Below are 16,140 nucleotides of genomic sequence, written 5' to 3'. Positions count from 1 at the left end.
AAAGTGTTTTTCATGGTTATAGGAATTTGGAAGCTTGGTGTGAAGTAAGTCGTAGAAGTCTATTTTCTCGCAGAGGAGGCAATATTAATCCTCCTTGATGCAATCGGTAGCATATGAGAAGGATCTCTTGTATAGGGCTTCGCTGCACCCTCAGGACGCAACCTACTCAAATAGGGCTGCTTGCCGCAAGCCTTATAGTCAATTTTTTTCATGGAAATTCACCGTAGTGTGTTCTTATTAACGTGGGCCGGGTTGTTCGGAATTCGGTTAACCCTAACCCAGGATGAAAAGTTAAGCGAAGTTTTAGTTTTTCCTGTATAAAAATGTGTTTTGTGTAGTTTGAGATTACTCCCGCTCAAGACTGAAGGTAACCAATGTAAACCGAAAACCTCACTGAAAAGTTGCAAAACTGAAATCACAGTTCTCGTTAATCCTGGGGTTAGCTTAATCGGACTTTGAACATCCCGCCCCTTTTGTGTTTGATTCTGTTATGTCTTCACATGGTTCCACTGATATTGGGGTTCTTTTCCATAAATTTTACTCTTACTGGGGAAGAGTATCGTGGAGTTATTCTAAAGTTTTGTTAAATCGAGGTTCTACTGTAATCAACAATGAAAATATTGGGGGGGGGGGGGGGGGGAAGTAAGTTTAAGTGATAACAGCTTGGAACACTCCAAATATAGATAGTTAGGTTTTTTCGATATTATTTTAATGCTCACCTTCTAAAGTTAGAAAAATGACAAAATGCGTCCTTTGTCAACATTATGCAGCCGTGGCGGAGAAGAGAAAAATGCCTTTACAAAAAAATACGAGGTTTGTAGAACTTGTCAAAGTCAAAAAAAGGATCGCCTATCAATGGCTGCGGAGAACGGCGTGAAGTTTCCCTATCGTAAAATACCAAAATCTCGCTATAGCTAACATATTTTGCCAGTCCTCTGGCCCTTCGTTGTAACGAGGTTTTACTGTATACGCTTTTGTAAAAAAAAGTCGAACAAAAGTTCTAAATAGAGGTTTTGCATGGCAGCCATGTTGCATGGCAAGAACAAAGATGTTTTCCATTAGAAAGAACATTTTTTTCCCCACAGGAAAAAAAATCTATTGTTTCTACCATGCAACATGGCTGCCGTGCAAAACCCCTATAGAGTAGGATGATGAAAGCATTGAAAGGGCTAACACATTTTTTTCAATCTTGTCATTCGACAATTAACATGTAAATCAGACAAAATATTTTCGAGCGGCCTTCAATTGAGTGTTGGAAAAAAAAAATCCCTCTGGCCAATCACAAATAACACAGACAATCCAGAGAACCAATGAAAACTTGAACCAAATACACGAGGCCGACACAAAGCGCGGGAAAACGTGTACGAGGCGAGTGAGGCGATTGGTTTGGTTTTACTTCTGATTGAGTGAGAAAGTGGCGCGAGAATTTTAAACCAATCACAAAGCGTAGTAAAGTGAAAACAATACAAAAGCGAAGTACTTACGTCAATCAAGTGAAAAGCGCTCTATCGACTAAAATTTGGTTTCTCTTGATAACCAGGATAATAATCAAGGTGGATTTGATTCAGTTCCGGATATCTTAAAAAATCCTTTTACGCACTAATTATTAGACTAGTTATTATGAGTCTGGTTCTCCTCTGTTGCGACTTCTTTCGCGGTCGTCATGGTTTTCAGTTTCTGGGGTGTTTTGATGCGCATGGTCAACATATCGATATCTAACTGCTAAGAAAAGAAACACAGCCGCGTTGATCAGCATAAGACCAGCTAAGAGGAACATGTAATCCTCAAGCGTGCCATCGTTGAGGTCGTCAGGATACCACTTGCTATCTGAAGCTTTCTTGACAATGGAAGCCAACAGACCTGCCACGTAATATCCTAAGCCAATCATAGCCAGGCACAGACCCATCACTACGCCACGCAGGTCGGAGGGGGACTGGGAATAGGCAAACTCAAGACCTGAAATGAAAACGGTTTCACTCCACATATGTTACTTTGACTTGCAAGTAAAGCCTCGTCTGTTACTCTTTACTCTTGTCTGCAGGCAATGGTCCTCGACTTATCAATTGAGAGTTTTAAAACATTTCCATGCCATCTCAATTTGGCTCGCTGCAAATTAAGGGTCATCCTAAATCCTATATATTGCAAACGCCGCGTCAAAAAAATGTGTCATTTGCATGGAAGAAGTTTTTATGGAGCAATTCAACTTTAGAACTTTGCCGTGCTACTTTCATGGTTCACGACTGACCGACCCAGGTACTGTCAAGACGCAAGACATGCAAAAATGCAATAGCCTGGAGAAAAGAATCATTAACTGTACAAAACTTTGCATCAGGGCAAAAAGATCAGGAACTCACGATTTCGTAAGCTGGGAACGGTGAGAGGGTGAACTTAAATTTGAAAAACATGCAGACAAAGAAAAAGAAAAGAAACGGCTCTTGGTATGTAACAAGACACAAGACAGGTCACAATAGAACACCGGCTCACAAACCTACTGTTTTTATTGTTTTCCTTGTTCTTTTGTCCTTTTGTTCTCTATCGTTTTACGTCAACTGTGTCTTTTACACTAAGTAATTATGAGAGCCAGAGAAACGCTGCAATTTTAAAAGCTAGAGTTAAACTATGTCCGAGAGCTGTTACTCACCTGTCACAGATACCAACGCTTCACTTGTTCCTTGCAGAATGTACTGAGGCACTTGATAAAACACACTCATGGTGGATGCTTTTACTGTTTTATTGAAGACATCTTGTTCGAATCTGCCGTGGCCATGTTTTCGTTCAACTTCAATAATTCCTGCGACAACCACCGAGCCAGCGGCGAAGAGCATTCCGACACCGATTCTGCGCAATGGGGTGAAGTTGAAGCCAATACGAAGAAGGCCTGGGTACACAACTCGGTCAATGAGAGGAATGAGAATCAACAAGGACACTATTTCGAACAAGGAGAGTGACGCTGCAGGAAATGAGAGTTTCTCTGTGATTTTTAAATTCATGTAAGAACCTTGCAAGAGGTAGGTGGTGAGACCCTGCAATAAAAATAGTATGAAAAACGATAGGTGTCCATCATTGAACGATACCAGGGAATTCTTAAAAGGAGACTAGAACGTGCAGACTTTGACTGACTCACGACTCTGTTTTACAATACACGCAATAGAATGGGCACACACTACAGAGTCAGTACAGTGTCAATTCCAGGTTTAAAACTGAACAAGGTAGTCCAACTTAATGAACAACATTACACGAAAGTGCTGCTCATTAACTCTTATCAGAGTGGTCTCCCATTACAGTGTCGTCCACACGACGCTGTACTGTTAGAACTACCTTGTATAGAAAAATAAACAGTACAGCATTAAAGTACTGCTTAATAGCTTTTATATATATTATTATATGACCACACACTTGGCGCTATCCTAGCAACATAACAGGTAGAACGACGTGGACAAAACCTGCGAGGTGTGTGTGTGGGATTCAAAGGGACAAAATTAGTAGGAACTAAAACAGTGAAAGGAAGTGAGTGGCTTGGGGAAGGCAAACAAAACGAAAAAAATCGTCAAGGACTGATCGGTCTCTGTTAGCAGCTCCAGCTAGCAGCTAGCTGCTACCCACCTACATTATCTGCCTGCCTGCCTGTCTGTCTGCCTGTCTGCCTGCCAGTCTGTCTGCTACAAGCTTGCCTGTCTGTCTGTCTGTCTGTCTGTCTGTATGTCAGCCTTTTTGTCTGTCTGTCTGTCTGCCTTCCTGTCTGTCTGTCTGTTCGCCTGCCTATCTGTCTGTCTGCCTGTCTGTCCGCCTGACTGTCTGTCTGTCTGCTTGCCTGTCTGCCTGCCTACTTGCCTTAATTCTGACAGTCAGCCAGTTAGTCTATCAGTCAGTTAGTAGGCCAATCGTGCATTATTACTAGTGATTATTTTTTTTTACACGCTAGCTCCTCGGAGCTGAAGAGCACGTCTATTAAATATACATATGCTAATCTAAACAGGAATCTTTTTTAACAGGAAATTAAAATAAATAGGTTTCATTACATACCGTCTGTGATAGGCTAAACAAAGTTAAATAAAGAGCCAAGAACAATCGGGATCCCACTAACTCACCTGACCAAATATTGTCCAATAGAATATAAAGGTTAGGAATATTGGAAGCAACCGAACTACTGACTTAACACCCTCTACCATTTCATGAGAGTACTTTCCTCCAAGAGAATCTTTACCTCCATCCAGCCAGTGGGTCGAGGATGGATTCTTCTTACAGCAGAGTTTGTCCCTCAGCCCTCCACCAATGATGCGGAGGGTATCTGCCAGGTAACTTCCTTGTGGTGGGTGTAAAATGTAGTGCTTTCTTCCGATCAGTAGAAGAATTGTTGCACAAGCTATAGAGACTGAGGTTATTAGGAAACCATAGAAAAACGAGACCTCTTGTTGGACGTACGCCACAACGGTATAGGCAAACAGCGACCCAACCTGAATAAACCAGTAAAACCAGTCAAAGAATTTTCGCACCATCTCTTCTCCTTCATCCTGTAGTTGGTCTGCTCCCATTGGAGACACGTTTGCCTTGATTCCACCTGTTGCCAAGGCAATAAGGATGAGTGAAACAGCAAGGAATCCTTCTTTACTTGAAATACTCAGAGCGTGGGCGGGTGGGTAGTTATAGGTAGTGGCTGTAAGGAGTGCGGTGCCAGCGACGTAAAGCAACGAGGATCCATATATGGTGTTGTATCGTCCAATCAATGTGTCAGCCAGCCAACCACCGATTATAGGAGTGAAGAAACATGTTCCTAAAAGAAAAAGAAAATTATTTTATTTTACTGAGGTCAAATTAGCCACGGAAAAAGAAAGCCCACTCCCCTTAAAGAAATAACGTCCAAAATTCGTGTATTTTTAAGAAGGGCAGCTTGATCACGCTTTTTGTGTCAATTCCTGCAGTTTGCATCAGCTATTTAAGAGATTGAAAAAAATGTATTCCGGGCATTTTCGAGAAAATTGCGGTGAAATTTCAAGGTGTCAAAATACAACAAAAACAAAGATGTTTTTAAATGTCATTGCAAATTATTTCCAAAAGACTTAACTGAATGGTACTTTGGTCTTAAATCGATCTTGTAACATCTAATTACCTCGAGTGAAAATCCCAGAGAAATCGTTTCATTTGATATTCAGAAACATTGGCTTGAATATCATACATGGCTGCCAATTTTAAGTTGTTTTGCATGCATTTAAATTAGCCTCACTAAAAGTCGTTTGAGAGTAAATATTCTTTTGAATTATCTACTCAAAAACGTAACATAGGTCAAGTCATGTGGCGCATGCTAAAATATACGTCTAACCCGTAAATTGAAATTTGATGGTCAAATATTTGCATTTTTTGACGTACTTTGAAAAGCTCTCGCGTCGCTCACAATCATTTGCCCAAAGAAATTTTTACAGGAATCTGTAGACCATCCTTCTGCGATTCAACCACCTGAAGCTTGATCCATTTGAAGGTTTCGCACATGGTGAAAATTAATTATATTCACGAAGTACTTTTAAGTGAATGAAATACATGTCTTCGAAATTTAATTATTTTGCGCCCAAAAAGACAACGCAGCATTCCCTAAAATCAACCCAGTACACATTTAAACATTGCACAAAAATATTTGAGTGTTTTAAAGACGGAAGAATGATGTGGTTTTGCATGCGAGGCTCTCAAACTTGTGTAATAAAGTGATGCGCTAAATGACGATTTTAACGGAATTTGGTAATTTGCATATTTCTTTGAAATAAAAGGATATTTTGCCAAAAAAACTATCCAGTAGTTTTTGTCATGCCCTAGCCTATCTAACATGAAAATATGAGCGAAATCGAATTTTCGACCCTTGCCGAGTTATTTTCCATTTTTATGGACAGGGACTCTTAAGACCGCTAATTTTTAGCCTCAACTCAAAAAGCTATTGGGCCGGTTTTCAGTCATGTTGTTACTTTCATTATTCCTTTGTCTCGAATCACCATGCGTGCTATCTACATTTCTGTATATCATGAATTCAAAAAACGCGGCCGGATTCAGTGCTCTAGTCGCTCCAAGTTGAAAAGTATCGTTAATCAAATTAGAGCCACCTTAAGACAAAGCAAGCAAAGATCACTCGGATCATGACGCATCACAGAAACCGATGAATGAGGATGAATCCACACCGCAAAATGATCCGAGTGATCCTAAACCGGATCATCGAAGAGGAACGCACCCTTATTTATCTATGATATTACTTTGCCTCCAAGAGTTTAAAATGTAATACAATTATCTTTATCTAGACTTTAATTCAATGGAAAACACAGGCTCTGCCCTTAATCAAACATCGAAGTCTTACATAAAGTTCTAAACAGACATCTTACCTTGAAATGCCAAAGTGATCGTACTGGGTAACGGCGAGGCAAGCTTGAGGACATCTTTACAATAAAACACCAAATTCACTGTCACGCCATAGAATGTGAGGCGCTCACAAAGCTCCACAAATAAAATACAAAGAACAACAAGATATCTTTTTCTTCTTGATGCTGGTTCCCTCAAACGATATTTTGAGATAGCGTTCTTTGCATCTGCGTGTTCATCGGGGATTAGAGAGAGTTCATCATCGTGTTTGCGAGATACCATTTTGCCTGCAGGAAACAAAAAGTATAATGTAACTAGTGTAGGTCGTGTTGCGTTGTTTACAGTGGGATCCAGATTTTTCGACTCTTCAAACCAAGTCTTTTCCCTCCGCTCAGTCCAACACTAATTTTACCGCTGGATTTCTCGAACTACCTGATTTTTCAAACCAATTCTTGTTCCTCTTGGAGTTTCGAAAAGCCGAGATTCCACTGTGCGTGTGGAGTCAATTTTGTTCTGCATTCAGTCTGGTTGCTACAGTCCAATGAACTGATCGATTCAGCAGTTTCGGATACAATCAGCTGAGCGGAACTGAGTCCTCGAATTTCTCATAGCTCGCCGAAGCACGTTCAGACCTCTTCTGTTTTCCGCGTCATTTGAATCCATGCCAAGAACGAAGAAAAAGAAAAGAAAAGAACTATCCAATTCAAGGCTAACCGATGTGCCTTTAATAGCTTTAAAATGAAACAAGGTAAGATCATTGACATTATTTACGAATCACGAAGAACATAAACAGTTAACTGAAGTGGAATCCCACGTTTTATGTGAAATGAAAGGTGAGCGAAAGCTAGTATCGTACCACGAAACTAAATATTTTTCAAAAGATAAGAATGACGCATCACTCACGCATAATACTGAGCAGAAAGATTCCAACTTGTGCTACAAACGAAATTCAGTAATATGAATTCAATGGAGGAAGACGATACAAATATTGGCTTAGGAGCCGGAAATATGGATGCGAAAGGTTTAAGAAAGAGAACTGTCGTTACATTACGACAGATTCTTACCTTCGAGCTTTCAGGGCCGGCGTTTCGAATGAAACAGTCTTGTCATACGTCACAAAACGATGCGATTCTGCCTGAAATCTTTTCGAGTGCTTTACTTTAGATCACGTGAGGAATGGTTTGAGGGACATTGCTTACGCACATGTTTGCCAGGGGCATTACAGGTCAAACGTAGCGTGTTCCCCATTTTTATACCGGATAATGACGCAGTACTTGTTGTTAAAGGGTACGGTTTAAATTAAGGACATTGTGTATCTATCAATATGCCAGAGAGCACTTAACAGACACAAGAAAGGAGAGACCATCTTTTCATGGCGGGAAGATCACACTTTTCGGCCATCCGGGAATCTCTGAATACGGGTTTGACAAATAAGGGCATGTCACGCAACATGCCACAGTTTAGGCATATAATTTTGCCGAAATAAGATGCAAACAGCAGCAACAAACATAACACATTTAAAGAAAACACTGCTTCTAAATGGTTACCCGAAAGGCACAATTTCCTTAAGTATGAATGATGTCTTAAACAAGCATAGGAACAGACCTTCCGAAACTGTTACCACGGTTCCCAAGAGAGATGTAATCCTTGTGCTTCCTTATTTAGGTTTCCGAAGCGAAGTTTTTAAACGCCGTCCTAAATCTTGTGTTAATAAATTTTTTGGTTTCGTCAATCTTAGGTTGATTCTTCAGAACACGTGCCGAGTTAAGTTCTTTTTTTCCTTACAAAGATCGTTTAAATCGCTCGCAAAAATCTAAAGTCGTATACAAAGCCAGCTGCTGGGATTGTGACGCTTTCTATATCGGCAAAACAAAGCGACGACTGCATGACAGAAAGGTCGAGCATTTTAAAGCCCTTACGCAAGTGGGTCACGCTTCCGCTGTTGCTGATCACGCAATCTCCACCGGCCATAACATCAAATGGGACAATTTCGAGGTCTTAGCTAGTGGACGATGTGATTTACATTGTAAAATAAAAGAAACATTGTTTATACGAGACTTAAAACCAACACTTAATGACAATGCTAGCAGTTAAAAGCTGTCACTTTATTAGCTATCACCTTTTGTTTTCGTTATTGTGTAGTTAGTTACCAGTACCTCGCTTTGTACTTTTTAAGTTTTAAATCTCTCGTTTTTTTTGTAACCGCCACTTCTGAAGATGCGTGCTGTAGCATGCGAAATGTCAAGAAAATTTTAGATTGTTGTTCCAAACCATGCGTAGTTCATGTGTTATGTTTGTCGCCGCTGTTTGCATTTTATTACTCGTTAAATTGAAATGGCCAAAGAACAAGAGTGTTTATAATTTTGTTGGTTTTTTTTAATTTGATACATCCGGGAAAATGAAGCAATACTTAAAGGATACGAGATACGGTATATTTTGGGATCGTCCTATGCATAGAAAAAAGTGTATCAAAGGCAAACCGAGAAAAAAAGACGTAACTGAAGGAAAATGAAAAATAATAATAATAAAAAAAAACCAGCCCGCATGCTCCGAGGGCCTTACCTTATCGATTGGTATTTGGTGCCTGCTCAGCCAATCGGATGGCAAGTTTGCTGCATCTTAAAACTGTAAGGCTGAGTCACGAATATTTAATAGTGGCTATTCGCTCTTGCCGCGGTAGACATGGTAGAAATCTAAAATACCGGGGATACAATTAATGTAACCCATATGTTTGCCCTCGGAATGTCATAATTAAAAACTGACGACAAACAATTCAAAAGAGGATAAAATTTTGAATAAAAAGTGAACAGTTCAGTTTTCGCTGGAGGATATTCTGTCGCACTCGCGTTTCATTAGAGACTTTTAGATTCACGTTTCCCGCAAACGGCAAACCGCTAGGGGTCATGTGACCAGAGTCAGACGTCATGCACGCTAGAAGTTTTCGAGTCCCATTTTGAACGTCAGGAGGTTGGTTTTCGCGTAAGTGATCTACCTCATCTCAAGCTTTATTGCCGTCATTTTTTTTATGTCAAGTACAAATGCTGAAATCGAATAAAGTAAGCCTTTTTCTACAAATTGGTTATAATATATAGGGAAATAACAATTACCTAGCCTTTTGTTGTTGTTTGTAGAAAGGCACTGATCCTAAGTGGAAATCCTATATGGCGGCGGCTTAAGTCTAATGTGTGTTTTATGACGCTTTATTTCTCTTAGAAAGCTACACATGCTAGAAAGCATACAATTTTTTCCACATCGGCGTTATATTGACAATTTCCATTGCATTGACAGGATGATTTCTATAACTGGTTTTCACATGACGTTACCAAAATTCGAACTACAAAACTATTGGTCTTCCTGAGATTTTACTTAAATGAAGTATAAGAGCAGCTGAAAACTAACATTCATAAAAGTTTTCGCTCCGAATGGGTTCTTGGTTTTGTGATACACTACGCTTGAATTTCTAAGCTTTTACATGACGCGGCATTTACATGACGGCCTAGAGAGCTGTCATGATGGTTAAAAAAGTCTTATTTTGGGGAACTTGGCTATCTGAACAGTTCATGTCTTAGAAAAAGTATTATTTAATGTTTTAGAGTTCCTCGAGGGATAAATTCACGCTTTTGTAGCAAAACTCAGTGACAGATGTTTCTGTTGGTTTCCGGCCGCCATGTTGGTACCCATACGGATGGGCACCAGCATGGCGTCTCCATACAAATCTCTATAAATTCGGGTAAAAAATATCTCCACATATCTCGCATAAGAAAAATTGCTCTGACCAGAATTTTGGCGAGAGTCTTTGCATATTTACCTTCTTTCATTTCCCAGATTCTCGACTTTATCTATTGACCGGTTTTGATTTTTATTTCGATCTATTTTCAATTGCGTGACACTGAAAACCAGCAATTCGCTTCAATTTACTCCAATCTCAATCGACTAACGTGCGAACAGCAGTGAGACGTTTGCGGTGAACATGGATCCAAAGGTCTCTATGGGCTCATGTCACACGGTTAATGGTGCGTCTTATGTATTCCAGCCTAGTCATCCAGTCGCTAAACGTCCATCAGACTGAAATATCCACATAAGGCCGGATGATTTGTATTGTTATGGGAGTTGCAAAGCCGACCAAGTCATACCGAGGTTAACCTGCGTGCATAAGTGACATACGTCTACTGTGTGAAAGCCATCCTCGTTCCTAGGGTCTCTAATTTTCCCGCCCTTTGGGAAGATGAGAGACCCTGGGAAGTAAGTTGTGTGAAAGCCCAGCTCCGGGGTAAGTTGGTGAATAATTAACTTGAAAACAGAGCTATTTCATCCGCGCTTGTGGGCGTCACGCGTGGTTTCCTTGGTTATCAATCATCTCTTATTCACCGCTGACCCACTGGTTTGCACTCATGATTGCAAGTTGAAGGTTTTTACTGTTAACAAACTGATTTACTCTTGAGAGTAGGAAGATGAGATGGCTCATAATACATCAAATAGTTTCGCGCGATTGGTCTAAATGCGTAATATGTCTCAGCTAAAACTGGGGAATATCCGAGTAATATTCCCCAGTTTTCAAAAACTGCTCGTGTTTCGAAAACTATTTGAAGGATAATAAACGCAATAGCCTCCTCAGATATTTGTCCTTAGATATATCATCCCCACAGTTTTCCTCGAGCCTAGCTCGAGGAAAACTGGCTAATAATCGGAACAGATTATGTCCCCGGACAAATATTGAAGTATATATTTGGGCCAAAGGGAGGCTATTATTTGCAAAGAATAAGTAAAATAAAAATAATGCACTCAAAAAACAAATCCATCTGTGAGAAGAGAATAATGTCATGGACTCAGGGAGAGAAGTTAGATTTTCCTTCAATATATGGTCATATATATTTGTAATTTACAGCGGTATAAGTAGTGTTTGAGTGTTATCCGGCGTAACAGTAAAGGTCAAACAAAATCAATGCGATTTTTCCCAGGAGGATTTTTGGCGCTTGCCTTTACTTTTATAAATTTCATAAAATTTCCGAATGTGTGGCTGAATGGTAAGCAACCAGTCACGGCCTTCCGACCTGTTATCATTGATCACGTATTTTGTGGATTACATTATAACTGATAATGGCACTCAGCTTTTTATCGAGCAGTCTTACGCATTAAAAAAAATAAAATAAAGTAAAAGAAAGAAAGAAAGAGACAGAGAAAGAAAAAAGGAAAATAAAAATATAAATAAATAAACAATAGCCTCCATTTGGCGCGAAAGTATGCTCGGATATTTGCCCGTGGGGTTTATCTGTTCCGAGAAAACTGTGAGCTTTGAGGATACCCTTCGAATGTTTTTCGCAGCACGCGCAGTTTTGAAAACTGGGGAATATCAATTGGATGTTTCCCAGTTTTAGTAGGGACATATTCAGTCACGTACGTGGTGCGTTTAGATCAATCGCGTGCGAGCGAAAATATTTGGTAGATTATAATTCTTAGTATTCTTATTATTACATGGCAAGGTAGTCTTGAGGTAAATACGAGCGCTCTGATTGGTTCTTTCTTGGTCGAAATTTTGCAATACGGACCGTTTACGGACGGTGAGAAGCTGTGTATTTCTTCTTTCCGGAAGTCGGCAAATTCAATAAACAAGCATGTTCCGAGCGCTATTTAATTAACTACATACTAACCTAGCTTTCTCGAGCCGTACTGAGGAATATTGGCCCTCGGTGCGCTCGGCCCATACTGTCCTGACCTGGGGCCAATATTATCCTCGCGCTCGGTTAGTAGGAGGTTTGTTTCTCGAGAACATGGTTGACCACCAGAGACGGTGTAAAATTCATCTTTAACACATATTCCAGCAAAAGGATCGTTGCTTTTTTATTTCGAACGAGGTTACTGAAACCTACCTATTTATCAAAAGTGGTGACTACAGTATTGTGCAACACAATGCACGAAGTTCTCGCTCTCTGCGATTGTAAATATTGAAAGAGATATATTTCAAATATTAAGTGGCACACTAAGTGCCTCAACATGACAGTATCGGAAGAGTAACCGGAATAATAAATCCCTGCGCGACGAGTTCAAACTTAGCACAATTTTAAAACAGGTCTGTGATCTCAATACAGAGAGATCAGAAGCAACCGGTTGTACTACGCAGTTAAAATGTCGACTAAGACTATAGAACAGGTTGTGTTTATCAATATTTCGTGCTACCTGCCTTTTTCAATTGACCTGTAGTCTTAAGTACAAGTCATGGTGTTGTGTTGATAATGATTATATGGGCGACCTCTGTCCCCGTTATCGCTTTACCTAAACAAAGAGTGTGGTTTACCTACCTGAAAGGGTGAACAGGTTTCTGTTTTGTCATCAGTCCGGGATCGTTATCAGATGTGATAACCATGTGACGTCACAGCATGGCGGCCATTTCAAAAATCGGGAATTTTCGTATTCACTTCGCTTTGCTCGTTATTTGTTCGATTATACTCGGGTAATTTACCCATAATTCTATTCGATAATTACCAGAAAAGAAGGAGCCTCACGTATTTTGAAGATGGCGGTTGAAGACCAGCGTAAACGATGTAAAATACTACTCGTAAAGTGAAACAGCGCTTGCAATTTTGCATCCAAACCAGGTATGTTCTTCATTTTGTCATTAGATTTAAGTTACTTGCAGATTTTTGCGAAAATCACAAAAATTATGTCGTTAATCTTCACGCCATATTCTTGGGATTTAACGTGTTTTTAGTGTTGTGCACGATCTGCGAAAAAAGTGCACGGGGGTATTTTGATTTGCGATGTGTTGTTCGTAACGGCGGCCATATTTACAGCTGTAATTGATGCGTTCCTAGGTATTGAGATGGCGGATGCTGGTACCCATAGAATCAAAATAGCAAATTTATGTCGATTTTGTGGATATAGCTTGGTCATTACATAGGGTAGGTTTATTGTTGTCGAGTTTTGCAGCATAAAATTTTCGTTTCTTTTAGGCCTGACAGACACGCACCATTCAACTTTAAGAATTACTGGTGGAAAAATTAAGGGGTAGGTAAAAGTAACTTACATAAATCATCTAAGCCCCTTCAGAAAAAAATTATAGCTCTTAGTGAGTCGCTCGATTCATGGTACGGCAGTCCACGTGGTCGGGAAACCACTTGCGAATCTAAGGCCCAGTTCAGACGCCGAACTTTTCATGAGCCGAACCAAATACATTGAATTAAGTACATGAAAAGTTCGGCGTCTGAATCAGTTAAGAACGGCTATTTGAATTTGGAACGGCCCAGCCGTTCTTCCCGCCTAGCTCAGCCGGGAATTTCGGCTTTGGAACGGTTTTGATTCAGACGTCGAACTTTTCATGAGCCGAACCTAATGTATAAATTATTATAACGTATTTTACAAGCAGTTTTTACTTTGCCTGAAAATCGCTGACATTTCGATGTGTTTTGGTTTAAACTAAATAAAGTTCGGCGAATTAAGTTCGACGTCTGAATCAACAGGTGTACTTTTGATAATTTGGGTCGGTCCAAATTCGAATTAAGTTCGGCTCATGAAAAGTTCGGCGTCTGAACTGGGCCTAACATTAGTTGCTTATTTTCTTTTGAAGGGTTACCATGAGTTCAAAATCAAGGGGCCAGAAGGAACTCCTTTTCATGTCCTTCCTGAAAATGGAAACAAAGACCCGTTCGCACTTCGTTGTGTTTTGCCAGAAATTAGAGAAATACCCGAGACACTTCTAGACGTGCCACAGTCTGGTATCAAAGAGCGCTAAGAAAAATTACACTTCGAGAGAAGTTGCTGGAAGACAGATAGGCCGGGTGCAATACTTCTTAAACAGGGAACTAAAACACCTTTCGGACTGCGGGAAAATCGGCAATCACATTAAAGGGTAAGTTGCCTATATTTTAGAGTCCAAGAATCAATTTCAACAACTCGCGGTCCTGAAATATTTTCCGGAAATGCCGGCCAAACTAGGTCAGTTTTCTGGCACACCAGTCGTTATATAATGAAGCTTATTGTTGGATTTAGCGAGTGAACTATGGTACGAAAACATATTACTTGAATTATAGGTTCTTTTATGTGAACCGGTCATTAAAAGCGTTTTTCCATATCACCGAATGCACAACAATAGACTACTGATCTACAACTAAAACAATTTTTTTCCGGAAATGCCAAGACTTCCAAGTTTACTGTCACATCTCACGACATAAAGTGTTGCATGTACCCATTCCACTGAACGGAGGTGTATCACGAATTAAAGTAAATATACCTGCTATATTTTTGTTGCTGTGCCAGAACCATATCAGGCGAGCCCACAACGACAAAGAGAACTCCGGTGCGTCAAAGATGGAAACGAAATGTACAGCACGGCGGAGGGGATTGGATTAGCAATCGCAGAAATGGAATTAGGCGAGGGATGGGATATGGCCATCGAGGTAAGCTATTCTATCTTCAGTATATCTGGACAGAGAGTCGACAGAGGGAGGATCGCGAACTGTTTCGATACTGTTATTTCCATTTCATAGTGATGAATCATAGCAGGAGATGTTTCGGTCCTAACCACGCTTCGCTCATGCAAATTGAACGAAATTCTGTTACAGCTCTCCGCTTGGAATATAGCCGGAAGCAACTTGTTTAGTGTCGATTTGTAAACTCAAGATGTATTTACTGTTAGTGTTTCGTTTATATTTTATACAGACTGTTGAACAAACAGCTTCGCCAACTACCAAGAAAATGAAGTCTGAGTGAAAATAGAAGCTATCATATTAGTATCAATAAACAATGCTTTTGTGAGCAGAATAAATGTTGTCTACCTTCGTGTGTTTTTACGCGGAACAAATATTATACGGTGTCTATCTGAAAGTGAAACTTTTCGCAGTAGCTTTTGGACAAAGACAGTTTTCTTCCATACATCTTTGTTTCTATTCCATAATCCAGTAACCTGTTGTGAAGCAAACATACAATTAATTAAATGAAATTGCATTGTGATGTTGTGAAAAAAGTAACTCCTTTCAACGCAGCGCCCCATCGACCGCCATATTGAATTATACACTGTTGCTACCAAATAATGTCACGTGAACGAAAACTGACGATCGAAGAGAATAAAGAGACTTATCGAATGCGGGGTGTTTCTTTGATTTAACTAGTAACGAAGTTCTTAGGGCAGGCTTTCGAATGGATGTACGAGGAAGATTAATAAAAAGAATTGGTACATGTATTGGGAAAACATCAACTGCTGAATTTGGCAAATTAGCAGTATCTGAGTTACATTGTTCCACTGGCATTCGTTAGGACCTTGTTACAATTAGAAACAGTCCTAAGATGAACTGACTAAATGATTTATGGAGATTAGTTATTCTCGATTCAGTCGTCAGGGAATTTGGAAAACAGACACACCCTCAAGCTGCAATCCGAACGTCGCCGGAAGAGCTTATATTATTGCCAGCTTGGCTTTTGACTCCGGTGCCGTGCCTTTTTGTTGCGGGGAGGCTTGTGTACTCTTTCGACCCCTGAGAGCTATTCTTGCTAGAGCCATGTAATATTGGGAAAGTCTATCATTCCTAGTTTTTCTACGGGATAAGGGTTGAATAAAGCACCCTGGTCCTCCAGATTAGGAATTGTGAGTGTGGCTAACGGCCTCAACACGTTAAAAAGTTCTAACACGATACGAATGGTTTCGGGAGTGAATTGGGTATCTCGGATCTCGGGAATTATGACGGATGACTGGCATCCTCCTTAAAACGTAAACTTAAACTTAAGCTTAACTTGCATTTACTGGAAATTCCACGAGTGGCTATACGATGGACTCCAGCTGGTAAGAAAGCAAATAAAGGGGCTAAGCAAAGGAGACAT

The 16,140-nt window shown here is 40.1% G+C and overlaps 1 protein-coding gene and 1 long non-coding RNA gene across 6 annotated transcripts; one reads left to right on the top strand and one right to left on the bottom strand.

The window, feature by feature from the left end:
• Nucleotides 1-687: 687 nt before the first annotated feature.
• Nucleotides 688-7,570, bottom strand: LOC110059348 (solute carrier family 15 member 4-like). Of its 2 annotated transcripts, none has more exons than XM_089277150.1 (5): nt 7,398-7,570; nt 6,357-6,620; nt 4,089-4,771; nt 2,642-3,023; nt 688-1,956 (listed from the first exon to the last, which is right to left on the bottom strand). In XM_089277150.1, exons 2-5 carry the CDS (start codon nt 6,613-6,615, stop codon nt 1,619-1,621), a joined length of 1,662 nt encoding a protein of 553 aa, XP_089133276.1. In that variant the 5' UTR covers nt 6,616-6,620; nt 7,398-7,570; the 3' UTR covers nt 688-1,618. The 2 variants fall into 2 exon arrangements, with proteins under 2 accessions (XP_089133276.1, XP_089133278.1); XM_089277152.1 differs by lacking the exon at nt 7,398-7,570 and adding an exon at nt 6,766-7,077.
• A 323-nt stretch (nt 7,571-7,893) lies between these two features.
• On the top strand, nt 7,894-15,091 carry LOC149098520 (uncharacterized). Of its 4 annotated transcripts, none has more exons than XR_016203536.1 (5): nt 7,894-12,926; nt 13,281-13,335; nt 13,895-14,176; nt 14,584-14,723; nt 14,986-15,091. It is a non-coding gene; the product is annotated as an uncharacterized LOC149098520 (long non-coding RNA). The 4 variants fall into 4 exon arrangements; XR_016203535.1 differs by having other exon boundaries at nt 13,143-13,335; XR_016203537.1 differs by lacking the exons at nt 7,894-12,926; nt 13,281-13,335 and adding an exon at nt 12,933-13,229.
• The last annotated feature ends 1,049 nt before the right edge of the window (nt 15,092-16,140 follow it).

This window comes from Orbicella faveolata, unplaced genomic scaffold, assembly GCF_042242905.1.
Source record: "Orbicella faveolata isolate gen_17 unplaced genomic scaffold, um_ofav_v1 contig_46, whole genome shotgun sequence".
NCBI lineage: Eukaryota > Metazoa > Cnidaria > Anthozoa > Scleractinia > Merulinidae > Orbicella > Orbicella faveolata.
Note: the sequence above shows the minus strand (reverse complement) of the source record. Positions and strands in the feature narration are given on the sequence as shown.

What these genes read in the sequence shown, in the direction of transcription:
- LOC110059348 (XM_089277150.1), bottom strand. Translation starts at nt 6,615, where the DNA reads ATGGTATCTCGCAAACACGATGATGAACTCTCTCTAATCCCCGATGAA. An exon ending in ATTGGACAATATTTGGTCAG is followed by an intron (nt 3,024 to 4,088) that starts GTGAGTTAGTGG and finishes TTTTTATTGCAG; the next exon opens with GGTCTCACCACCTACCTCTT. An exon ending in AGCGTTGGTATCTGTGACAG is followed by an intron (nt 1,957 to 2,641) that starts GTGAGTAACAGC and finishes TTTTCATTTCAG; the next exon opens with GTCTTGAGTTTGCCTATTCC.